Below are 25,068 nucleotides of genomic sequence, written 5' to 3' on the forward strand. Positions count from 1 at the left end.
ACTGAATCAGAAGTTATGAGACTTTTATGGTCCTTGATAGTATTAATGACAACAACTTAAATTGGATTTTGTAACTGTGTGTTACCTTCCTCCGATATTCCTTTTTCTATGTAGAGTCTTTAGAATTTTGACTAAATTTTAGGCAATGGCTTATATTCATACAATTGTGGAACGATTTATAGGTCCAAGAATGAGTTGTTGCAGTGAGCTTGGTAATGGTGAAAAAGAAGAAGGAAAAAAATGCATTTGATGATACAGAAAAATATATGATATAAAGGGGAAAAAATAACAATTTTGTATAACCCAACTTGCTCTTAAAATGTTTTTTAATTTTGATAAAATACATGCAAAATTTACTGTCTTAACCTTTTTTTTAAAACCATTTTTAAGTGAACTGCTCAGTAGTGTTAAGTACATTCACATTGTTGTGGGATTAATCGCCAGAACTTTTTCGTCTTGCAAAACTGAAAGTATACTTATTAAACAACTCCCCATATCTCCCTCCCTCCAGCCCCTAGCAACCATCGTTCTACTTTCTAAGTTTGACTATTCTAGATACCTCATATAAGTGAAATCATACAGTTTTGTCCTTTTGTGACTGATTTAGCATAATGTCCTTAAGGTTCACTCATGTTGTAGCAGGTATCAGAATTTCCTTCCTTTCAAAGGCTGAATAACACTCCATTGTATGTATATATACTATCTTATTTATCCATTCATCCTTTGATGGACATTTGGTTGATTCTGCCTCTTGGCTATTGTGAATAATGCTGCCATGAACATGAGTGTACAAATGTCATTTCAAGACCCCACTTTCAGTTCTTTTGGATATATACCCAGAAGTGGAATTGCTGGATTACATGGCAGTTCTATGTTTAATTTTTTTTGCAGAACCACCATACTGTTTTCCATAGCAGCTATACCATTTTGCATTCCCACCAATGGTGCACAAGGTTCTAATTTCTCCATATCTATTTTATTTTTGTTGCCTGTGCTTTTGGTGTTACATTCAAGGAATCATTACAAAATATAATATCATGAAGCTTTTCCCCTATGTTTTCTTCTGAAAGTTTTATACTTTTGGTCTTACATTTATGTCTTTGATCCATTTTGAGATAATTTTTGTATGTGATGTATGTTAAGGGTCTGACTTCATCCTTTTGCAGTTTTCCCTGCACTGTCCTTTTTTCATTGAATGGTCTTGGTACCCTTATTGAAAAATCATTTGACCATATATGTAAGGGATTTATTTCTGGGCTCTCTATTCTATCCCAGTGGTCTATGTATCTGTCTTTATATCAGTCCTGTACTGTTTTGATTATTATGGCTTTGAATAAGTTTTGAAATTGGTAAATTGAGACCTCCAGCTTTGTTCTTTTTCAAGAGTATTTTGGCTATTCGCAGTCCCTCGAGATTTCATATGAATTTTTTTTTCACTCTAATTCTAGGTTTATTCAACACAATCCTTTTACTCTACACAACAAAGTACAAACACAATATTATCTAAAATGCTACAGAGTTACAAAACTCAAAACAGAAAATGTATAGTACTGACTATACATTAAAAGCCAAAAAAGCAATGTACACGTTGCCAAGGTAACTGCATGACCACGGTGAAAACCAGCACAACTGGGAGAACTGTGTTCATGTGAATTTTAGGATAGATTTTTCTATTTCCACAAAAAAATGTCGTTAGGATTTTTGATTGGGATTACATTGAATCTGATCACTTTGTATAGTATTGACACCTTTAATAATATTAGGCTTTCCAGTGCATGAACATGAGATGTTTTTCCGTTTATTGGTATCTTTTTTTTTTTTTTTTTTTTTTGGTGGTACATGGGCCTCTCACTGTTGTGGCCTCTTCCGTTGCGGAGCACAGGCTCAGTGGCCATGGCTCACGGGCCTAGCCGCTCTGCGGCATGTGGGATCTTCCTGGACCGGGGCATGAACCCATGTCCCCTGCATCGGCAGGTGGACTCTCAACCACTGCGCCACCAGGGAAGCCCCGTTTATTGGTATCTTTAATTTCTTTCAGCAACATTGTATAGCTTAAGTATTTTATTCTTTTTGATGCTGTTGTAAGTGAACCAACTTGTACTTTTAAAAGCTATTCTATTATATGTGATATATATATATGCAAGCTACTTTATTATGAATAGTAAATTTCTGAAAAGATATATAACTAGAACTTTTCATTTCATAACCTGCGCTATTTGCATTTTTTTCATGAGCATGGTATGCTTTTACAATTAAAACCAGACCTAGTTTTCTGGGTTGTTTTTTTTTTTTTGCTGTACGCGGGCCTCTTACTGCTGTGGCCTCTCCCGTTGCGGAGCACAGGCTCCGGACGCGCAGGCTCAGAGGCCATGGCTCACGGGCCCAGCCGCTCCGCGGCACATGGGATCCTCCCGGACCGGGGCACGAACCCGTGTCCCCTGCATCAGCAGGCGGACTCTCAAACACCGTGCCACCAGGGAAGCCCCCAGACCTAGTTTTTAAAAGGGAGAGAAAGTTAAATGCTAATCTTTTTTTCTGAGAATTGATTTCTTGTCACTCTCCAAAATGGTTTACTTTCTTATTCCCAAGAGTTTCCAATAATTCTGTTAATGGTAAAATCCCAAATCTTTGAGTGCTGTCTTTTTGTAGTTTACTAAGTGGCCTAACTTCATGTCCCGGAAGTAACTGACTTTGGGCCATAGATCAAGTGACATGCATGACTTTAAAATAGCATGTGACTGCCTTCATGACACATTTTGCCAAAAGAGTGGATTTCCCCTCTACTAGGTAGGCATATATTTATTGGGATGACCTTAAAAAACTATTTTATCTTTTTTTACTATGAATCTTCCCAGTAGAAGTAATATTGTACCTACAAACTGTCTCAGGGGAAAGAAGTATAACAGTTGCTTCTCCCTGCTTCTGTTTTGCTCTGTTTTATCTAGTGTTGTTCATTAGAAGGGCAGGATCATATTGGCTCTAGATTAGAGCGAATGAGAGCCTGAGGAGAACCCTCAAAGGAGGACTGGGCTTAGAGTCAAGGCTGTAGGTTTGAATCTTGCCACTTACTGTTACTTTGCAGCTTATTTATCTGTAAAATAGGGTTAGTAATACCTATCTCATAGGGTTATTGTGAAATACCAAGTGGAAATTTAAAGACGATCTGGTACATAGTAGGTGATCAGTTAACTTTTTCCTTGGAGAAGAACCTGCCAGAATGTCATTACATACTTGCAAAACTAGCTAGAGCATGTCTCCTTCAGCTCTAAGGCAACCTCCCACACATTCTGGAATAAGTTTCCACCAAGCTCATATTTCCTCACCCAGGCTAATATATGACAGGTAGAAACAAAGTGTAAGTCTGAAATAAAAGTCATGGACATTCTATAGTGTAAGGAAAATCTTGAGGCTAGGAAAATGAACCCAAATAATGTATTGCTTTGAACAAAAATATCTGTGATCTTTGTCCTGTGATATGGGGCAATAAGGTATTTACCATCCTGGACTACTTGATCTCTTACTGCTAAACAAGTTTTGCAGCTCCTCCTGTAGTAGGCTGTGACATAATGGTGGGAAATGAACAGAAGTAAGAGGTAATGTTGAGGTGCTAGAGAAAGGATTTGAGATTGCTCAGCTCCTCTTAGTAATTCTCTTTCTCTGGTATGTGTATTGCCCTTGAACCTTCTGTTCCATGCATGACTCAGTCTCCCTTTCGGTTTTAAGGTCCTGTTACTCCTGCCTCAACATGCTACTTTGTTTGCCATCCTAGCAGGGAGGGTAAACTGGTTCAGTGTCATTTCAGCAAGTCCAAGCCCGTTTCTCAAATGGTACTGGTAATTAATTAATTTCCTGGCATTTTTAGTTGGCTAACTTGAAGAAAGCTGGAATTTTTCATTCTGAAATATCATTCTTGCTTTCCAAATACCACTAATCATGTCTAGAAGAAATTTTGCCATCATTTCCCATTTTCCTGTCTTGGTATTTATTCTGTGACTATCACTTGCATGAGGATCTCAAGAAAAAGACATGCATGGGAGCATTGACACTAGAATGGGCCAGTATGGGGGTGTCTTCTTGCTGAAGTCATTAGTTAGAGCTCGGTTACTCTCCATTATGCACATCAGATGAAAAGGGCTGCATTTCTCAGCGCACCACTAGGATTACGGGGCTTGAGGAATAGTGACCATAAAATTACTCAAAAGTATAGTGGAAGGCTCTTGGGCATATATCTGGAGAAAACTATAATTTGAAAAGATACATGCACCCCAATACATGCAATAGTGCAGTAGTTCATAGGAGCGCTATTTACAATAGCCAAGACACAGAAGCCACCTAAATGTCCATGTAAAGATGAATGGATAAAGATGTGATATATACATAATAGGGTACTACTCAGCCATAAAAAAGAATGAAATAATGCCATTTGCAGCAACATGGATAGACCTAGAGATTATCGTACTAAGTAAGTCAGAAAGAGAAAGACAAATACCATATGATATCACTTATGTGTGGAGTCTAATGACACAAATGAACTTAATTACAAAACAGAAACAGACTCACAGACATAGAGAACAAACATGATTACCAAAGGGGAAAGGGATCAGGGAGGGATAAATTACTAGCATAGCATTGTAAATCAACTATACTTGGATTATTTAAAATTTAAAAAAAAGGACTTCCCCGGTGGCTCAGTGGTTGAGAGTCCGCCTGCCGATGCAGGAGACACGGGTTCATGCCCCGGTCTGGGAGGATCCCACGTGCCGCAGAGCGGCTGGGCCCGTGAGCCATGGCCACTGAGCCTGCGCATCCAGAGCCTGTGCTCCGCAACGGGAGAGGCCACAACAGTGAGAGGCCCGCGTACTGAAAAAAATAAATTAATTTTTAAAAAAAAGTATAAGAGGGATTGGGATGGTGGGACTAGAAGCCAGAAAATAGAACCTACAAAAATAGTGGCAGTTTTGAATGAATGAATGAATATAAATAAATAAGTGTAAATGAATATAAAAACAACCCAGAAATATTAAGTGCCGGGAGGACTGAGGCAGAAACAGAAAATAGTTCTAGTTTTTAAGGAGGTTTGTTTGTTTGTTTGTTTAAAAATTTATTTCTTTGGGCTTAATCACCAGGGACACTTAAGTTAAACATTTGCTGATTGACACCAGAGCAGTTGCTGACAGGATTGGGAGCAGAAGCTGAGTTGATTCAAGAGATTGTGGCCTATCGCTCATTTCACCATGTCTCACCACAGTTCTCCTGTACTTGAATTTTGGTTTCAATACTTTTTCTCATGTTACGAAAGAGGCTAAGAGTGGAGTTATCATTTCTCTTCCAGATTTAACCACGATTTCTGGTTGAAGATGGGTAGTATTGAACAACATGTAAGGCATTAAGATAGCAAAAGAATCTTGAGTCTCCAGCATTATCCTAAGTTTATCTCTTTCCTGTCGTCTTAGTCCCTTATAATAATACACCACATAGTGACTTCTCTGGGGTTACGTATCTTCCACCTTCGTGACATTGGGAAGCAGGAGTGATCGGGCTCACTCACCAAGGCTGCCTCCTTATAGTCAGTATTGATTCGGAAATAGAGAAATGTAATGCTTTTATTGAGGCATGTTAAATTCACAGAGCAAATGGCAGAATTACAATAAAACTAGAAGACCTTCTTTACTTTCCTTACATTTTTAGGATGGAGGGAGACTAGAAGAAAGCCTCTGTTGAATCAAGTCCTAGAGTCTAAATCAAGGTTCTTAGTGATGTTTCAGACCTTATAATAGCTGGGGAAATCCAGATGTAGGCTCTTAAGAAGATAGCTCTTATTACCTTCTTTTATGTTGAATCACTGTTAGTGGTTCCCTCCCTGACTTTTAACCATTACAAGAAAGAGAGAGAGAGAGAAAAAAGAAAAAAAAAGAGAGAGAGCTTTCTTCTGACATTGAATGCTAGGCTATAGGCTGTGCTCCCTTAATTTTTCTGAGCCAAAGAGAGGGCCACAGAAGGGTGAGCATATTAGGATGTGCTTTCTTTTCCACTGTTTTTAGCTTAGCCTCATGTTCAGTTACCAAAAACTATTATGAAGACTGACAAAAAAAGAATGAAGCTGGCATCAGCTGGTTTCTTGATGACAATCTTAGATAAAGGAAGCCTTTTGAAAAAACAGGGTCAAATGAATATTGGGCTGTTTGTGCCACCTAGGCATCTCATTGCTTGCCTGAGGACCAAGACCTGCTTCCTCCTCCTCCCTTTCTTCATGCCTTAACCCTTTCCTCTCTCCTCTCCCTCCTCCTCCCACAGGAGGAAACCTTGAGCAGCCTGTTCAACTAGAAAATCGCTTATTGAGACTCACTTTCTGGACTGGGCTTTATAAACAAAATCTGCTCTTGGGAAAGAATGAGGGAACCAGGGTACCTAAGTTAGCTCAGCTCATAGAGTTAAAATGATCAACCTTAGGTGAATATGCTTGCTTTTTTACTTTGAGGGTTCTGGCTTTCTTTTATTTATGTCAAGGACTTTAACCAGGTTTTGTTGGTTTTTTGGCCACGGGATTTTAGTTCCCCGACCAGGGATTGAACCCGTGCCCCTTACAGTGGAAGCACAGAGTCTTTTTTTTTTTTTTTTTTTTTTTATTTATTTATTTATGGCTGCATTGGGTCTTTGTTGCTGTGTGCAGGCTTTCTCTAGTTGTGGCGAGCAGAAGCTACTCTTTGTTGAAGTGCGCGGGCTTCTCATTGTGGTGGCTTCTCTTGTTGTGGCACGCAGGCTCAGTAGTTGTGGCGCACGGTCTTAGTTGCTCCGCAGCATGTGGAATCTTCCCGGACCAGAGCTCGAACCCACATCCCCTGCATTGGCAGGCGGATTCTTAACCACTGTGCCACCAGAGAAGTCCGAAGCACAGAGTCTTAACCACTGGACCGCCAGGGAATAGCCAAGTTTTCTTGTTGTAGCAGCCTACATTTGTCAAATACTATTTTATTCACTGTTCTATTATCCTAAGCACTTTACATATAGGAATTGATTTAATCTTCAGAACATCATGGGGTAGATAATGGATGAGGAAACTGAGGCAGATTGGTAACTTGCTCAAGGACACAGTGAAACCAAGATTCAGACCTAAGCAGTGTTTCTCCAACGCCCACTCTTTAACAACCACACAGCTTATAATTATTCTCATGTACAATAGTTAATATTTACTCTTGAGTTACAGAAAGATTGAAAGCGGGGTCAAGAGATGATGGAGAGAGCAGAGCTGGGACAGTTCTCGGTATACCTCAAGGTTGTGGTTGCTTTTCAACATATTATATCTTTCTCATCAGTCAGGGACCAACCTACCTTTTCTTTTCTAGTGCTGAGGAATGTAAACAAGTTTGCTGGGCCTTGCGAGACTTCACCAGGTTGTTTCGATAGCTCATACTCCTGCACTGTGCCTGTCACCCAGGTGAGTGGTATATAGTTCCCAGCTTTTCCCCTGGCTGTTGGGAGTACTTGGGGATAGGCATAGGTTTTTAATGCCCATCATGGGACTAGTACTATAGCTAGAGTCAGGGAAGGACTTAACAGTTTAACGCTGCTGCATAGCTGAGAAATGCACAGGCCTGATTTTCTTGGGTCAAGGCAGCCAAATAATTGTCAGCTTCTTTTGGATGCCAGTTTTACCCCCATAAGAAAGTTATTGTTGCAGAATATCTCAAAAAGAAAATTCCTCCCCTCTTCTCTTTACAGATATTTCTAGCATGGTAAGTATGTGTGGTAACAAATGAATATTTTTCAACCTGGCGACTTTGGTGAAAACAGTGCTGACCTAAAGTAGACCGTGATACATGGCACTGCCTTCCTAAAACTGATCTTTCAGATTTGATAAATAAAGATGCTTGTTCTTATCATTTTTTACAATTTTAACGCTGAAATGCTAGGTTTTTGACCAAGGCAGGAGGTAAAGGAAAAGAGCTAGCCTCTGTGTCTAGCCCCTGATCATCAGTTTTCTCCATTTGCTTCTGATTCTGAAGTAAAGCAAGAAGCTTAGCTGAGGAAGGAAAGGACTGGGTGGTGGGGTCTGGGTGCCAGTTTCTTGACTGAAAGAAGAAAGGCATCTCTCCTGTAAGCCCACCCTTTGATGTCTTAAGCAGAATTTATTCTCCCTGGAGGCAATTCTCGATGAATGTGCAGCCCTCTCACTGGTGGTTTTGTGATTAAATGAATTTGCGGGTGAAGATGCTGTTGAGCAATGCCTCACCATACCAGAAATTATTTCTAAACTTTGGTTCTTTGATGAGTAGTGATATCATTTGGGATCCTCAGGTTTTGCAGTGTCTGTAATAGTAGAGTCTAAATCAGTGGCTCTTAAACCTTTTCTTAGTAGGCAAAGCCTTCTTTCAAAATAAAATCTTGCATGAAACCCCAATACTTCAAAAGACTTAAATGGAGGTTTTCTGGTTGGCTTTGGAGTGGGCAGCCTGGACCTGCTGGCTTACTCTTTACCCCCACATATTATCACTGAGGACACTCAGAATTGGAAAAGCACCACAGACGGTATTTCATTAAAACAGTAGCTCCTTTAAAATCACAAGTGAAAAAAATCCAACTTCTTTTTTTTTTTTTTTTTAAACTGAGTTCTTACAGCGGAGGCCAGAATGAGGTGCCTGAGCAAGTATAGAAACTTCTGTCTTGAGGTTGACTTTCTGAAGTATTTGCTGTCTCCTGGACCACAGTTATTGACTGTCTTCTCTCTTTTGTCAGGAATGTCTTTTTTAATTAGAAGACAGGAAGAAAACAAAAATCAGACTGTGTCCCACAATCAGAAACCTCCATTGTGGCAGAGGGGCCTTCACCGCCACCAGGGCCTCCCGCCAGACAGGGAGAGACTCCAGCCTTCCAAGGCCATCCTGAGGAGTTCCTGTTTGGGGGTGTGAGGGAAAATCAGCGCGGTTTAAAAAAGATGGCTGCGGCCTGTGCAGCGTGGTGGGAGGTGAGCTGGTTTCCTGGTGAACTTGTTTCTAAAAGGAAAAATAATTTTAAAGAAATAAAAAAAAAAAAAAAAAGGAAAACTAAACTGAAATCAGAACTGAAACATTCTCCTGGTAGCAAATGACATGCATACATACGTACACGTACCTACACACACACGCACACACACACATGCTAACATGCATGTGTGCACACAGAAAAATAAAAGTACAAAACTTTCTGTGAAACAAAAACATTTACTTAGGGAAGGTGGGAATTCAAATGAATTAAATAACTGCAATTGGAAGGAAAGGGTCAGGATCATCTCTTAAGGTTTTCTGCTGTTTTGTCCTTTCCTTCTCTCCCACCCTCTCTTCTTTCCCTTTCCCCCTCCCCCTCCTCTTTTAATGAAAGTTAGTAGAAATTTTTCCTACTGTCCCAACTGTTTTCTTCTCACCTTTAGAATTCTTCAGACAAGGAGAAATAAGCAAGGAGCCTGTTCTGTTTTATATCATGGTCATATCAATGATACTAGGACCTGCCAGGGCCAAAATTCATGTATATCCCCATCCTGACCCTATTCAGTCTCTTAAGTCCACTTCCCACCTACATTGGGTTGTCGTCGTCTTTGGAGAGAAGAGCCAAAATTAGGGTGAATGGGATATAAATATATATTCTAAGTTGTAGTTTTTTTAAGATTTTTTTTCTTTTTTTTTTTATTTAATTTTTCACCCATAGACATGAGAGAGGAAAACAGAGGGTGGGAGAATGGAAAAAAGTGTTTACAGGGCTAACTGTAGTTTACTAAAAAATGCAGAAATTATTTGACTTCATGGGGAGTGAGGCAGAATAGGGAGGCCCAAAGCAAGTCCTAATATTTTAAAGGAGTTGCAGCCCTGCACAGGCATTAGATATTAGGGCACTGTTCTGTCTGGTGTTGTAGCCATCACAAGAACAAATCAACAGCAACCAAAAAAAAAACCAATAAATTTTAAAAATTTAATCAGTGTTTGTTTTTACTTCATTTCACTGCCTCATAGATCTGAAATGGTACGGCTAAACCTCCTGAGTGAATAGTCTTAGTTGTTCTCTAATAGGCATCTGGGTACAGAGTTTGAAATTCAGGCCCCTGCCATTACTGCCCCAGACCCTTCATATTTCAGGGGAGTGGCTCTTTCTGCATCTTTTATTCTTCTGGTTTACCCTAAAACTCCTCCTGCTACATTCTGTCCTTTCATATGGCCTCAGTGGGAAGGAGGTTGGGTGACTTGGCATATTAAACAAAATGTAGCCTATTCTTTTCACAGTGGGCACCCAAGTAGATTGTTTCCTAACCTACTGAGTACTTATCTGATCTTAAAAAAAACAACCCCGTAATGAAGTATCATTGACATGCAATAAGCTGTACATGTTTAAGGTTTACATGTTTAAGGTATACAGTTGATAAGCTTTGACATAGGATACACCTGTGTATGTATGTATGTAAAAAATTATTATTTTTTTAATTAATTAATTTTATTTATTTATTTTTGGCTGTGTTGGGTAATAGCCTTCCCTGGTGGTGCAGTGGTTAAGAATCCGCCTGCCAATACAGGGGACACGGGTTCGAGCCCTGGTCCGGGAAGATCCCACATGCCGCGGAGCAAGTAAGCCCGTGTGCCACAACTACTGAGCCTGCGCTATAGAGCCCGCGAGCCACAACTACTGAGCCCGTGTGCCACAAGTACTGAAGCCCACGCACCTAGAGCCTATGCTCCACAACAAGAGAAAAGATAGTGAACATACCCTTTACTCCCAAAAGTTTCTTCGTGCCTCTTCCCACCCTTTCCCATGCCCAAGTAGCCACTGATCTGCCTTCCATCACTGTGAATTAGTTTGCGTTTTCTTGAGTTTTATATAAATGAGATCACACAGTATATTATAGTAATCGGGCTTTGAGCTAATAACCTTGACCACAGAGTTGCATCTAGTATTTGGAATCCATGAAACAAACCTCCCTGCATAACATCAATGGTACTCAGAGTTTGATTCTCTAAAAAGGCAATATTGGAAGGGGAGAAAAAAACTTGAATATGGAACGGTGTTTGGAGCAAGATTATCAAATTCTGGGGATCAGCACATTGCCCTCACCATCCTGCTCATTTTCTGGTTAGACAGTAAAACTTTGAAGCCTAGTCCAACCCTAGGTCCTTGCAATGACCAATTGACTTTTCTCTGTTTAAGGATTTTGGCTTTTATCACCAAAAGCTGTATCTAGGACTGGAAAACATGTGGAAGGGTTAATATAACTCTCCCCAGCCACTAAAAAGTAGCCTTTGGAATACATATCCTAGTGTATGTCAAGAACATCCTCTCCACAGCTGTAGCTTTGAAATCCAGAACTCTTATTAATGGTTCTCACTGCTTACCCTTCAGTGTTAACAGATTGATTCAGACTAATTCTTACAAATAGTCTTGTTACTTTTGGGCATAGCAAGGATACCCACCTAAATTTCAATTTAACAGGGAACTGTTGGGGATCAGGTACCCTAATGTAGATATTGTGTTCCTGCTTGACATTGTCTAGTGGGAGTAGAATGAGAGTCTTACCTAAGTAAGCACCTGAACTTACCTAAGTCAGGAAGTTCCCATGGATCTGTTCCCTTATTTCCGTGATTGACTTAGCCAAGAAGTTTTAGTCATGATTATGTGAAACACAAATCACCCGTTGGGGCTATTCCCAGCAAGATTGTACTAAACTAAAGTAACTTGTAATTTTTATGTACGTGTTCTATAAAGATCAATAACTGAGAATGTAAGATAAATAAGACAGGAACTTTTGAATGGCATCAAGACCTCATGAATGCAAAGTATGTGTCCATCTTGTGTAGCCTGGGTACTAAATCGTTTTACAGGGATGAAAGCCAAAATCCAGAAAAGTTAAACATTCAAGATTATGCAACAAGGTATGCCTGATTTTTGTGAGATGTATTACTAGCAAATGAGAAAGTTGCCTGTGAGAACATTCCTCTGACAAAAAATGGGGAAAAGCTGTCAATATTTCTCTCCTACTCGACAAAGACTGAAAAGTTCTTTAGGTCAGTGAAAAGCTGAATAAGGGGAAGGAGTCTTGAATTAAAAGGGAATATTTTGTTGGGTACAAGGATGAACTTGGTGGGGATGAGGGGCCTGCAGGAAGGATGTAAGGTAAACTGCAGGGTGCTAGAGGGGTGTATTCATCCCCAGGGCCATGAGCATCAGTACTCTGTGGATTCCAACTTAAACACTAGCAGAGGCCACTACCAACCAGAACTTTAGCATAGCTAGGGAGCAGTGCATAGCAACGCGTTGTCCTGCCTTTAAGCTCTGGAACTTACAGTATCTGTTATTTTGGGTGGGGAGGGGTAGTGTTCATCCACCACTGGCTACAACACACAGATCTACAAGAAATGATGGCCAGGTATGCTGTTTTTTTGTTTCTGCTTTCATTGTTGTTTTATTTTTAAGAAATCAAAATATAAGTAGAAGCCCAAGGAAGATTTTCAGCAGCCACTGAGCTTCCTGCAGTGTTGCAGAAGTCAGTCAGATGTTCCTGCCAAGCTTTGTAATTCATCAACTCGATATGACTGGTGAGAATGACACTTAACCTCAGTGTCTCCCTTACAAAAACCATGAGAAACACATCAGATAAATCCCAAATGAGGGACATTCTAAAATGTACCCTCAAAGCCATCTAAGTCATCGAAAACAAGGGAAGTCTGAGAAACCGTCAGACCAGTGGTGGCTAGGGAGACATAATGACTAAATGTATTGTGATCATTTGGATGGGATGCTAGAGCAGAAAAAGAGTATGCGATAAAAACTAATGAAATCTGAATAAAGAATGGAATTTAGTTAATAATGATGTATTCATTTTGTTTCATTAGTTGTGACAAATGTTCCATAGTAATGTAAGGTATAATGTAAGATGTTAACAACTGGGGAAACTGGCTGTGGGTTATATAGGCACTCTATTAGCAACTTTCCTGTAAATCTGAGACTATTCTAAATTTGTTTATTTAAAAAAAAATCACTGGGCTTCCCTGGTGGCGCAGTGGTTGAGAGTCCGCCTGCCGATGCAGGGGACACAGGTTCGTGCCCCGGTCCGGGAAGATCCCACATGCCGCAGAGCGGCTGGGCCCGTGAGCCATGGCCGCTGAGCCTGCACGTCCGGAGCCTGTGCTCCGCAACGGGAGAGGCCACAACAGTGAGAGGCCTGCGTACTGCAAAAAAAAAAAAAATCACTAAAATCTGCACAGGGCACTTAACCATATAAAGATGCTAAACCTTGTTCATAATGAGAAATGGTAGAGATACTATTTCTCACCTATCAGGTTGGCAAAAATCCAAAAAGTTGACACTATAACCTGTTGAGACAGTGGGGAAACAGCCACGCTCAGAGATTTATCAGAATTCTGCCAATATCTAGCAAAGTTAGACACATATTTATCCTTTGGCCCAGAAATCCCATTTCTATGGAGCCATCCTAAAGATATACAGGCAAAAATATGAAAATACATAAATATGCACAAGCCTATCCACTACAGCGTCATGTATAATAACTAAAGATCGGAAACAATTCCAACACCCACAAGTCAAAGGTAGTCGAAACAAAAACCTGTATCCAATTAAGCCTCTAGAATCCAGGGTCCAGATCAAAGTACCAATTTACAGGCAACACAGGAGACAAAATATGTTAACACAACAGATGCAGTCAGGAGCATCTAGGCAAAAACAAAATGCAGAACAAAAAATGCAATTTCTTCCACAATTAAATAGCAAGGGAATAAAATTTCTCTAGTTGTCTTAAATTTTTAAATGCTAGATATTTGATAAAAATTAATTAGGTGCGATATTACAGTTTTTTTAGGATGTGCTTGTCTTTTAGAGATATATACTGTTTATACCTGAAATATGTTTAGGATTTGCTTCAAAATAATCTCAAGGTGGGGGTGTGGTTGGGAGTTTAGATGAGAAAGACTATGAATTGATTATTGTTGGAGCTACTACATGGGAATTTCATAACATTCTCCCTACTTTCACAAACGTTTAAAACATTCCCTAATAAAAAGATAAGAGCAGAATTGTTCAGATCATAAAATTAACATCTATGAGCCAGATTCAAACAGTGAGCTACCAATTTGTATGCATTGTCCTAATATGTTTAATAGCATATGTGTATACATGAGGGTAACAGATTGTAATGGTCCCTAGTTGAAATCCAGCCCTTCCTTTTTCACCATTTCTTACGGGAATTGATTTGGACAGGATTTTAGATTCTGCACACATTTAAAAGTCCACGCCCTTGCTTCAGCCGGCTTCCTCCTGGAAAGCAAAGCCAGCCAGCTGAGTGCTTATGAAGGCCCTGCTGACTCATCAGCCTGGAAGGCAAGCCCTCCCTGTGTCGGCGGCCCCAGAGCGGGGGGGCAGGTGCTGGGGGAAAGAGGGCCAGCGGGTATGAGACATACGGTCTAGTAGAATAGCATGGGAACAACCGGTACTGGAAAATAATAGCTGAGTCTCTTTTTTAATATTTATTAATCCAAAAATACGTAAAATTCCACTTTCTACCCCAGGATCTTAGACTCTGAAGGGAGGTAGCTGCCAGCCTTAAGTATCTGGTGTAATACGTAAGTGCTCATCTCTGTCTCTGGAGGAAGAAAGATGAGGAAGTGGGGCTCAAGCTAGGGAACCCCAATATCCGGTCCATGCCCTGCAGAGGACCTGCCAGGGAGACCTGAGCCACAGCACTTGGCTCTTTTTGCCAGAAGAAATGGGGGCAACCACAAGTATGGGTCACTCTGGGGCAACTCCCTCTGTACAACTAGGCCCCCTGGAGCCAGGAGGAGTTCTTTCCCTCCTCACTGGTGCCGATGGCTCAGTTCCCCCAGTTCCCCCACCCAGCCCAGGAGAGGCATATCCAGGAAGACAGAGTCCTCAAAGCAAAATTGGCTTCCAGTTTCCGTCAGCTTCTAAGGAGAACCTGGAACTCGGGCCTCTTTTCCCTCTTCTTCGTGACCCAGATCCACTTCCAGAGAACCCAGAGACAGGACCCTGCCGCCCACCAGGTGCCCACTGAGGCCATCGCACCTCCACATCAGTCTGCACAGCCACCCTGGAAGCCTGGGCCACTCACTGTCTGCAGCCGCATTACTGCATGCCGACTGGGTGCATGGGCCAGGGCCCCTGGCCAGCACTGAGGCCTGCCACAGGAGGGGCTTGGGCCACAGGCTGCAGCTGCTGCTGGGACTGCCAGATGTGATGGAGCTCCTTGAACTGTTCTACCATGCGGTCTTTGAGGTCTGGGTTTGAGATCTGTAGCCGGATGCTATCAGCCGACCAAGAAAGCTCCCCTGAGAACATCTCCAGCAGCAGCCGAGCTGCTACAGGCACCACCTGGGGGGCAAAGAGGAGAAAGGACAGGGAGAACCTTGGCAGGGCTGTCCAACCCAGCTGTGCATGAAGGCGTCCTCCAGGGGTCAGGTGGTGGGCTGCATCTACCAGGAAGACGGGGCACCAACTTCTACTTCATAAAAAGGCTGCTTATGTGTGGGCAGCACTGATCCTTGATTAACTCTGACCACTGAGTTCACACCACCCAGAGGGCCCTGCGCCTCCACCCTGGGTGGGGCAAGGGCCTAGCCCCAGGATTCACCAATATTCAAACCAAAGCAGAGTTGGGGGGTGGGGGGTGGGAGTATACCTGTACAGTGATGAGCTTCTTCTCTCGGGGTTTGCGATCAGGCCACTCCTCCCCAAAGCAGAAGAAGATCTCAAACGGTGGTGGGGTGTTGGTCTGGCCCTTCTGGAACAGGATGAGCTCTGCATTGAGATTGAGACCCTTAATCAGAGGCTGGCACCATGCCCCTGGATGAAAGGAGACCAAGAGGAACACGACATGGGGCCCTCACCATTGAGAAAATGCTCCAGGCTGAAGAGCTTGGTCTTGACCTCCCGCTGGATGGGGTTGGGGTGTGAGCCATGGGCTGAGGCGCAGGGCCCGCTCCAGAACACCTTGCACTGGCACAGGCGGATGGCATACAGATCCTGGCCTTGTAGCTGGAGGATGAGCCCGCGGTCCAGGACATCCAGCAGCTGGTTGGTATAAAAGCGCTGCTTGTCGCTGGGGATGTCCTCGGGGCTGGGGAAGCGCACTTGTTCTAGACTCACAGGGCCAAAGAGCTCCACCTGCTCCTGGGTGGCCTCCAGCTGGCTGTAGAAGAGCCGGCAGCCATGGGGGTTGCTGATGGTGAGGGCCCGGGGTGGCCTCCCCCGGTACTGGAACTTGATCTCCAGGTCGGTCACTGTAGGGCAGAGGGGCAGCCCCGCCCCACCCGTGAGCCCCACGCCTCCCCATTCCACAGCCCACTGACTTTCTCTGCCCTCTCTGCCCCATGACCAGGCCATCTTCAGCTCTCCCACTTCCTTCCTCCACCCAAGCAGGGACTGGTGTGAGCGTTTTTGTTCTCCTCGTCATCCTCCACATTCCCAGCGCTGCTTTTCCCGGCCCAGCCCCCCCAGGGTCCTTACGAGGCAGCATGTGAGGGCTGATCAGCAGGTCGGGCAGGAGTTGTTCGCCTGTGGGGGGCAGGCTGGCAGCCAGGGTCCCAGGCTGTGGGTTTGGCAGGACCTCAGAAAGCAGCTCCCCATAGTCAGCAGGGTTGCCAGGGGCAGGGGGACCCAGCACCACAGGCGGCTGGAGAGTGGGTGGCCACTTGACATCCTCTTTGGATAAAGAATAGGGTGCCATGGGGGGACCGGGCTGCACTGCTTCTACGGAAGGTGGCGGCGGACAAAGCTTCAATGCCACTTCCAGGAGCTGCCTCCCAGGCCCAACTACTCCCAGCCCTGGGCCGCCCCCAGCCTCCCTTCAGCCCCCTCCCAGGTACCCGTGGTACCTGCAGCTCCTCCTTATACTAAACCCCCAACCACACCGCCTCCCAGCCCCACCTGTGAGGCTCAGGCTTGGTAACATCCTCTGGAGCTGAAAGGAAGACACAGGCAAAGGAGGAGGGAGGAGGTCAGAGAGAGAGAAGGGAGGACAGGTTATTAAATTGATCTGATGCTAAAGAATGAGACCCACAAGGCAATTCCCTGGTCTTCCGCTTAGGCGAGGCCAGAACCTGCCTCCAGGCCCAGCTCGGCCATCCCAGGCATGTCAGTAGGCTCTCAGTGCCCCAGTTTCTGCCTTCTGCAGGTGGTAATAACTACTAAGCCCCAACTGCTGAGGGCAAGACCATGTGTGAGCATGCTTTATACCAACAAAGTCCCAGGGAGGTTCAAGGTGGTGACTTTGTTCCTGTCTCCAGAATCCCGAGAGAAGAAACTCAGAGAAGAGCTGCAGAAACAGCAGCAGGGCTCCAGAGGAATGGAACTGCTCCATCCTACAGCAGAGTAGGACAGCAGAAACGCCCTAGCAAGGCCCACTGCTTCAGCACAGGCAGACGCTGCGAAGAGCGGCCCCGGAGCTCACCTCTTCCTCTTCCTCCTCCTCCTCCTCTCCTGTACCGAGAGTGTAATCCTCACTGGGCTGTGACTCTGCAGAGTGAGGGAGAGAAAAGAAGGAGTTCAGTGGGGGAGGAGGAGGAAGGCCACCAGGGCTCCATGTGGCAGCTCCTGCTGTGGCTTCTCCCCCTGCCCAGAGCTGCCCAAACAGAGTGAGTGAAGGGCCGCACAGCCACCAGCAATCACTAGGGATGCCCCTGACCCCACGGCACTCTGCTCCCTGGGCCACCCGACCTACATTCACTGGAGCCAAGAGCCAAGAACCAGGATGGGTTGAGGAAGACAAACCTGGGGGCCTGGTCCATGCCAAGCCATTCCTGGCCTCACAAATGATCCACTCCTGGGAGCCCTGGATGTTATGACCTAGCAGCATGCCCCGACCACTGCTCGTTGGAGGGGCCCCTGGCCCTTCCTGCATAGCCTCCCAGGTGTCCCACACAGGGCCAGACAGGATACCTGCAGGAGTGGGGCCATTGGAGCAGACCTCATAGATCTTGTAGGGCTGAGGCGGCATGTCCCGGGGCCCATCATAGATGAGGCGAAAGTCACGGCTCTTGTTAAGGGCACAGCGCAGGTTGGCCTTCCACTTGGCCGGATCGGCCTCGTCCACCCCCTCGGTGTACTTTCCTGTCTCCTTGGCCCAGGCCTAGGTCAGGAAGACAAGACAGGCGACCACAGAGAACCTCACCCCTCACAAAAGCCCCTCCTGGCCAGTGGGAGTCGCTGCTGTGCGGTGAAACCTTCAGCGACACACTGGTGGAGCCCAAGTGTCCGTTTGCAAGGTGGGAGATAGGACGCCAGTCCCTTGGGGCTCCAACAAGCGAAAGGAAATCTAGGTGCTTTGAAGGGCATTGTACTCACTGGTCCTAAGGTGGCAAATAGGTACAGTCTCTGAGGAGGATGGGGTAACATGGTGGATAAGAGCATGGGATCTGGAGCAGAACTGAATCCGGAATCTGCCACCGCCCGCTGTGTGCCAGGGCGGGTTACTTTGCCTCTCTTTGCTTTGATCTCCCCAACACAGTGCCTACCTTGCAGTGTGGCGGTGAAGACTCAGGGCTAATGCACATAAACTCTCTGAATTGTGTCTGCACTTGGGATGGACTCCGTACACTTCAGCTGTTGGTATTATTATAATTATCATAATTATTATTATTTTTTGGCCCCGCTGCACGGCTTGCGGGATCTCAGTTCCCTGACCAGGGATTGAACCCGGGCGGTGGCAGTGAAAGTACCAAATCCTAACCACTACAGACCACCAGGGAACTCCTGGTATTGTTATTTTGGAGGGCAGTTTGGTTGATATCAAGACTACAAATGTTTCTGCCCTTTAACCCAGCAATTTGGCTTCTGGGAATTTATCCTACGGATGCAGAAGCATCCGCACAAAAGTTTGCACGTACGAGGTTATTCACTGCGGCTCTGTTTACAAAAGAAAAAGACCCCAAATAATCTAAATGTCCATTAATGGGAGCTGGTTAAATTATGGCCAATCCATAGAATGGAATACTGGGCAGCAAGAAAAACAAAACAAAAACAGGGAAGTTTTGATACACTAACATGTTGTAATCTTCAAGAAATGAGGTACAGAAGAGTATGTAAACATCTACCATTTTTGTCAAAAGTTGGGGAAAGCATAGGTATACATTTGCTTGTATATGCACAAAAATCTCTCAGGAAGGATAAACAAGAAACTGATAATACTAATTGCCCCAAAGGAGGGGGTTGGGTGCCTGGGGGACAGTCTCCCATAAGGGAGACATTTTGCACTTCTTAAATGTTGAATTGTATGACCGTGTTACCTATTCAAAAATAAGAAATGGATTTGAAAGGAACCTTGAAAAGGTAAATACCAAAGGCAAAGACTAAGAAATACATAGCCAAAGCTTTAAAACGAAGCATTCCCTTTGACCCAGAAACGTTTAATGAGGAACTAACCCCAAAGAAAATCATTTAAGATGTACCATGGGTAAGAGTTTAGAGGGCGTCCATGGCAATGTGGTCTTCAACACAAGAGACCCTGAAAGCCACCTGAGGCGTCCAAAGACTGGGACTGGGTGACTAAAGTGTGCTGACCCCTCCAGTGGAACATTCAGTGGTCACTAAAGGTGCTGTGGCATTTGTTGGAGAGGAAAGCTAGTCCTGATGTTGGGTGAAAAATACAGGTTATAAAATAGAATCTATGGTTTGATTCCATGTTTGCACTTCATATACACACACATGCAGAAAACTGGAAATGTAAGCAAAAAATATTCACAGTAGTTACCTCCTAGTATTAAGATTAAGGGGGAATTCTGTGGTGTTCTTTTAGCGTCTGTGTACACCAAACGTGCACCCTGGACAGGCACTCACGTGTGATGAAAATGACACAAGAACAAGGAGGAAGAGAAAGAGTTACTGGAAGGTCTCCTGGGGGGTCCCTCAGTCCTCACCTTGCTCTGGGGATCAGGTTAGAAAGATGTGCACTGTGATGATGCCTGCGGCCCCTTAGCCCAGGCCTGGGGTCACCCGCAGCAAGGCAGCTAGGAGAGTGGCCAGTCTGAGATGTAGAGGGAGTTCTCTTCTAGGGAGGGGGGCCTCAGAGGTCCAGGCGGTACGCCTGTCCAGGGCTTACCTTGAAGATGGTGTTATCTCCATCCTGGCTGGGGCCGTGGCGCGTGGCATGGCGCCAGGGGATATAGAAGCATTTCTTTTCCCCATTGACCCACTGAAGCCCCGGGTACTGGCAGCTGTTCACCTGGGCCACCAGCCAGGGCTTCAGCCGTACACGGCGGGGCGGAGGAAGGGCAGCGGGGGCAGGCTGGTTCATGGCAAAGGCGTCTGCCAGAGAGAGCAGAGGGGGAGCACATCAGCACGTCAGCTGGCCGTTCCCTGCAGCAGGGGACGTGTGGGTGCTGGGCGGGGGGGGGCCGAGGCATGGGCTGGGCCGTTAGGGCTTTCCCTTCCTCCAGCACGGGCGGCCGGAGTCACTGCCGTCCATCCAGGTGCTCAAGTCAGTTCTCCTCTCCAGCCACCAGCTTTCCTGTCACAGGGTCCCTGCATGTGGGCTTTGTGTTTGGGGGGAAGGAAGGAGGGGGTGTACAGCTCTAGTGGATGCTGTGGGTGCCCCACCGGGACGCCCCGTGCCAGGCAGGGCATCAATTCCCCCGCTGCTGTGAGGCCGGCACAGCACAGAGCCACCCTCGCTACCTCACTCCCAGGCCGGGCCCACACCTCCACTCTGGGGGGACAGCCCGCAGCCAGTGGGTGACTGACACACGGGAACGGAAGGCTGGTGGCCTGGCTTCAGGTGGAGCAAATGTGTGCTCCAGGCTCCTCAAGGGCTCGGGCTGAAGCCGGGCTCCAGCTGAGGCCACATCCTTGCTTAGATTTCTTCCTGCCTCACCCCTGCTCCCTCCCTCTCCTCCAGAGAACCCCTCACCAAACCACCTTCTAGGGAACCCGGCTAAGACAAAGGTGGAACCTGTGAGCCAGGGTCAGAGACAGAAAGGACCAAGCCATCATAGATCCCCGTCCTGAGACTCAGAGGGGACTCTGTCTCTGGTCAAGGAAGGAACAAAGAGCTGAGCCACGATGAGAAATCAGGCTGCCTCCCACCCGGGGCTCTAGTTTCTGAGCACATGTGAGTTAGATGGGTGTGCAAGCGTGTGTGTAAGAGGGCACACACTGCCCCGGCACCATGCTCCTCTCCCACTTCCTTGGTACCACTGTCCCTCGCAGAAGATGCTCCACAAGTAATGGAGAGGGAGTGGTAGCGATGAGGATGGGGTGGGCCAGGGTCTTTTCCAGAAGCCGTGCTTCCTGGAACAAGGGTGCCCACACTTGGCCTCTGGGGTGGGCCCCCCAGCACTCACATGCCCCTCTCCAGAGTGCCATGGGCGGTCCTGAACTCTTCTCCATTGAGATGAGTGGTTTGGGGCTCTTACTCAGCCTCGCACTGCCTCTTCCCCATCTCGTTCACCTTCCAGGTGGGGGGGGGGGCAAAACCTCTTCGAGGCCAGGAGTGCCTCCTGCTCTTCTTCCTCACCACTCGCCCCCCTCCCGGACACCCGGCCATTCAGTGGACCAAAATAGGACTTAAGAAATACCAACCAGATGTTGGAAGAATCTGTCCTCCAGCTGTTTATTCCCCCCACCCCCGCCCCACAACCAGCCCTGCTCTCCCCAGGATCCTCCTCTGACTCAAGGGTGAGACCAGACCCGAGAGGAAGGCTGCAGGGGCTGTGTTGCAGGTGAGGGTCTCAGGGAGGCAGGCCTGTCAGGGAAGGAATGACTGAAGGAAATGGGATATCTGGGTAGGTGAAGTGAACACGCAGTGGGGTGGGAATGAGAGGTACCACCATGTGACAAAGAGACTAGGGTTGAAGTCAACACCCGGACAGCCTCCACTGAGACAGACTAGACCCAGGTTGAAGAACTTCCTAACAGCTAAAGCCACCCAACCACAGGCCGGACTGCTGCTGGGAGCAACGGCTTCTGGGAGTACACAAGCCCTGGCGGGCTTCCTGGCCTGCACTGGGACACACACACACACACACACACCCCATCCTCCCAGGCCTGCCCCAGTACCTTGTTGGGTTGTGGCAGCTAAGTGCCACCTCGACGTCGCTAAGGGGTCTCAGCTGCAGGCCTCTCCTCAGAGCAGTGCCCAGCGCTGGGCCGGGACAGGGAAGGCAGGAGAGCGTCCAGCCCTGCCCCCAGGCTTCAGAAGATGGGTGGCTCGGTTCCCTTTTCTGCACTAGCCTCCACCCAGCCCCAAGGGAAATGAAAGTGGCCAGACCGGACAACTCGGAAACCTGACTCACTGTGAGCTGGGGGAGGGAAGGGATGTGGAGAGAATCACATTTGGGTCCCCCAGACCAAATTCTCAATCTCTCACCTTGTAGCCCATCCCCCAACCCCCAAGCCCACTGGCAGTCATTGTACATTGTGTGGTTCACAGCACTGGAGAGCTTCACCCAATATGTATTTGTAGCATCCCCACCCTCCCAAAGGCCAGGGTCCTAGAATAGAAGGGTGGCAGTCACCAGTAGCAGGCCATTCTGGCTAAGAGAAGGTAGACAGAGGAAAGCTCTGTTGACACAGAGGACAAGGCAAGCTTTCCTGATGACCCACACACATGGTCAGCCCGCAGCTGTGCCATAGGTGGTGGTGCAGCTGGGAGGCCAGAAAGGTCGAGTCCTCTGCCCAGGGCAAGGAGGAAATCAGGGCGAGGAACACTGCCTGGCCTGGAACAACACTGCTTTTCAACACAAAGATGTTGAAATTGTAACACTGACCTCTTGACAGTAAGGTGCAACCCCTTCAAGCAGTACAGGGAGGGGCTGTGGAGAGAGCCTCCCATGACAAGTCTGACCAGGGCCAAGAGAGGGTCTGTCCAGCATGCCACAGAAGGGTCTTCAGCCACAGGGGGTTTGCCTGCCTCCAGGTGCACCAGGACCAGGCTCAGCATCAGCTCCCCAAGGTGGCTTCCTCCCATAGGGAGACAGGCTTAGATCTGATTCAGACTATCCCAATGCCAGGAGTTCCGAATTTCGGTGCCTTTGTGCTCCATCCCTACTTTCCCTCCACATAGAAGCAGCCACCCAGATTCCCAGGGTGTCCCAGAAGCTATAGCACAGCCCTGAGAAATTCCATCCTACACCCCCTACCTGCTGCTGGGAAGAGGACTTGATTTTCCATCAGAGGGCAGGCTAGTCAGGGGGTCTGCCCTGATCCTTGACAGCTGAGCCGGTCTGCAGCCCTCAGACCTAGCCTTGTGGATTTGAGCACCGGAAGAGGGGAAAGGCGGAAGTGCATGCATCAGCTTCCATGGGAACATCAAAGGAGGTGTGGCCTGCTGAGGACCCGAGGAAGCCCCCAGAGGTGAAGGGGCAGCCCAGGAGCTCCTCCTGAGGGGGCGAGGCCCCACATCTCCTGAAGTCCCAGGAGCCAGCCACCAGAGGAGCCTGGAACATTGTGGGCACCAGGGACCCCCTAGGGGAGGAAGCTCTGCAGCCCCCAACAGTGGGCAGATCAGAAAGCCCTTGCACCTCCTGAGTTTATCTGATTCAGACGTCTCCCCACAAACTCCACACCAAGCTCCTGGAGAAGGCAAGGGGTTCCCTGCCCCGGCAAGACCTTAAGCCGCGCCCTCTCATGGTGAGTTGACCACACCCTGAGAATAGCTGAGGCTCTGGGGCAGCTGATGCGGCGAAGGAAGCTTCTCTCGGCTTCATTTGGGGCGCACGGTGGGGTAAGACCAAGGCGCAGGGGGAAAACCCCAAGATGGGGCCTTTAGGTAAAAAAGGGTGGTTTCCCATGGCTTCTCTTGACTTGCTGGAAGCCCCAGCGCCCTAGCCCGATAGCTCTGCTCTGGCCCAGCTGCCCCTCCCGAGGGGCTCTAGCTTCCTGCATCGGCCCCGCCCTCATCCTTACTGGTCCTGGTCACTCGTCCCAGCTCTGGGCGCTCGTGGAACCCAGGCCCGGTCCTGCCCTCTGGACCGCCCCCGCAGGTGCTGCTCCCCGGGTGGCTTGCCCGCGCCTCCTGGGCCAGCCCACAGAACCACCACCCCCCTACCCCGCCCGGGGCGCTGGCTTAGGGTCTGCCTCTCGGACCGCTTCTCCGGCTGGTGGCGCCCCCGCCGTCGTCCCCGCTCTGATGTGCCCAGGGTGGCGGCGTGGGCGGGAAAGTCCCCCTCGCCCCTGATCCCGAGTGCCGGATCCGGCGGCTCTGGGGTCGCGGAGACAACCCCGGCGCAGGTGTTCACCATCTCCTATCCCGCATCACGGTCACGCTGGTCTCACTTTCCTTCCACTTTTAGACTCTTAACTGTTTCGTTTCTAAGTTCGGGGGAACTAGTCTAAGAAGTATCACGCCCGTGGTTCCTCTCTGTTAGAGGAGGGTCAGCGCCTTCTTTTCTCGGGCACGAGTCGAAGGACGGCCGGCGCCTCTGCCTGACACCATCTTACTACACACTCTCTGCCCGAATTCTTGCCATTGGCCTTAAGATCCAGGGAGGATGAACCTTTTTAAACCTCATTCTCTTACTCGAAAGGATGAGAGGTGCCAGGGGAAGAGGGATTGGAGTGCACAGAAAGGGGGAATCGGGGCTTGCCCCTCCCATGGCCCAAGCCGGGAGCCCAGGCGCTGCCCATCCTTGGCGGTGGCGAGACGAAGGGAGAGAAGCAGCAGAGCTGGCGCCCCTGGCAGCAGTGCCTACTCCGCCGCCCGCGCCTCCGGGCTCCCCGGGCGCCTTCGGGACGAAGGCTGCTGGTGCGGGGCACCCCACGCTAATCAGGACGTAGGAGGCATCTTGGAGGCCGCCAGAACGGCGGGGCGCGCCCTGCCTTACGCGACCCCCCCGCGTCCCCCCCTTACCGAGCTCCGACGCCAGGAGAAGCCGGCGCTGACCCCTCCCGCGCGCCCGCCCCGCTCCGGTCCCCCTCCCGCCGCCAGCGGGTGCTCCGCGGGCGCGGAGAGGAGCGCGCGGCAGCCGGGACCTACCTGTCTGCGGTGCGCCCGCTTGGCTGCGCCCGGGAGCACGGGCCAGGCGGTGGGGCCGAGCTGCGCCCTCCCGGAGCCGCGCTTGTCTGTCCGCCCGCCCTCCCGGCACTTCCGCATCA

At 47.7% G+C, this 25,068-nt stretch overlaps 2 protein-coding genes across 5 annotated transcripts in view; one reads left to right on the plus strand and one right to left on the minus strand.

Moving 5' to 3' along the window:
- Positions 1–9,046, plus strand: part of TNPO3 (transportin 3) — an 81,101-nt gene extending 72,055 nt beyond the window's left edge. For both annotated transcript variants that reach the window (XM_030853773.2, XM_030853771.2), the window contains 2 exons: positions 7,344–7,435; positions 8,734–9,046. In XM_030853773.2, coding sequence (XP_030709633.1) covers positions 7,344–7,404 — 61 coding nt within the window. In that variant the 3' untranslated portion in view covers positions 7,405–7,435; positions 8,734–9,046. The remainder of the gene's footprint in view (positions 1–7,343; positions 7,436–8,733) is intronic.
- Positions 9,047–14,477: 5,431 nt separating this feature from the next.
- Positions 14,478–25,056, minus strand: IRF5 (interferon regulatory factor 5). Of its 3 annotated transcripts, none has more exons than XM_030853763.2 (9): positions 24,950–25,056; positions 20,078–20,283; positions 17,920–18,109; positions 17,432–17,496; positions 16,909–16,942; positions 16,489–16,683; positions 15,870–16,262; positions 15,662–15,780; positions 14,478–15,354 (listed from the first exon to the last, which is right to left on the minus strand). In XM_030853763.2, the coding sequence occupies exons 2-9, from the start codon at positions 20,270–20,272 to the stop codon at positions 15,109–15,111; spliced, it is 1,437 nt and encodes a 478-aa protein (XP_030709623.1). In that variant the 5' UTR covers positions 20,273–20,283; positions 24,950–25,056; the 3' UTR covers positions 14,478–15,108. The 3 variants fall into 3 exon arrangements, with proteins under 3 accessions (XP_030709623.1, XP_030709625.1, XP_030709626.1); XM_030853765.2 differs by having other exon boundaries at positions 16,489–16,731; XM_030853766.3 differs by lacking the exon at positions 24,950–25,056 and adding an exon at positions 22,033–23,401 and having other exon boundaries at positions 16,489–16,731.
- Positions 25,057–25,068: the final 12 nt, after the last annotated feature.

This window comes from Globicephala melas, chromosome 9 (genome assembly GCF_963455315.2).
Source record: "Globicephala melas chromosome 9, mGloMel1.2, whole genome shotgun sequence".
NCBI lineage: Eukaryota > Metazoa > Chordata > Mammalia > Artiodactyla > Delphinidae > Globicephala > Globicephala melas.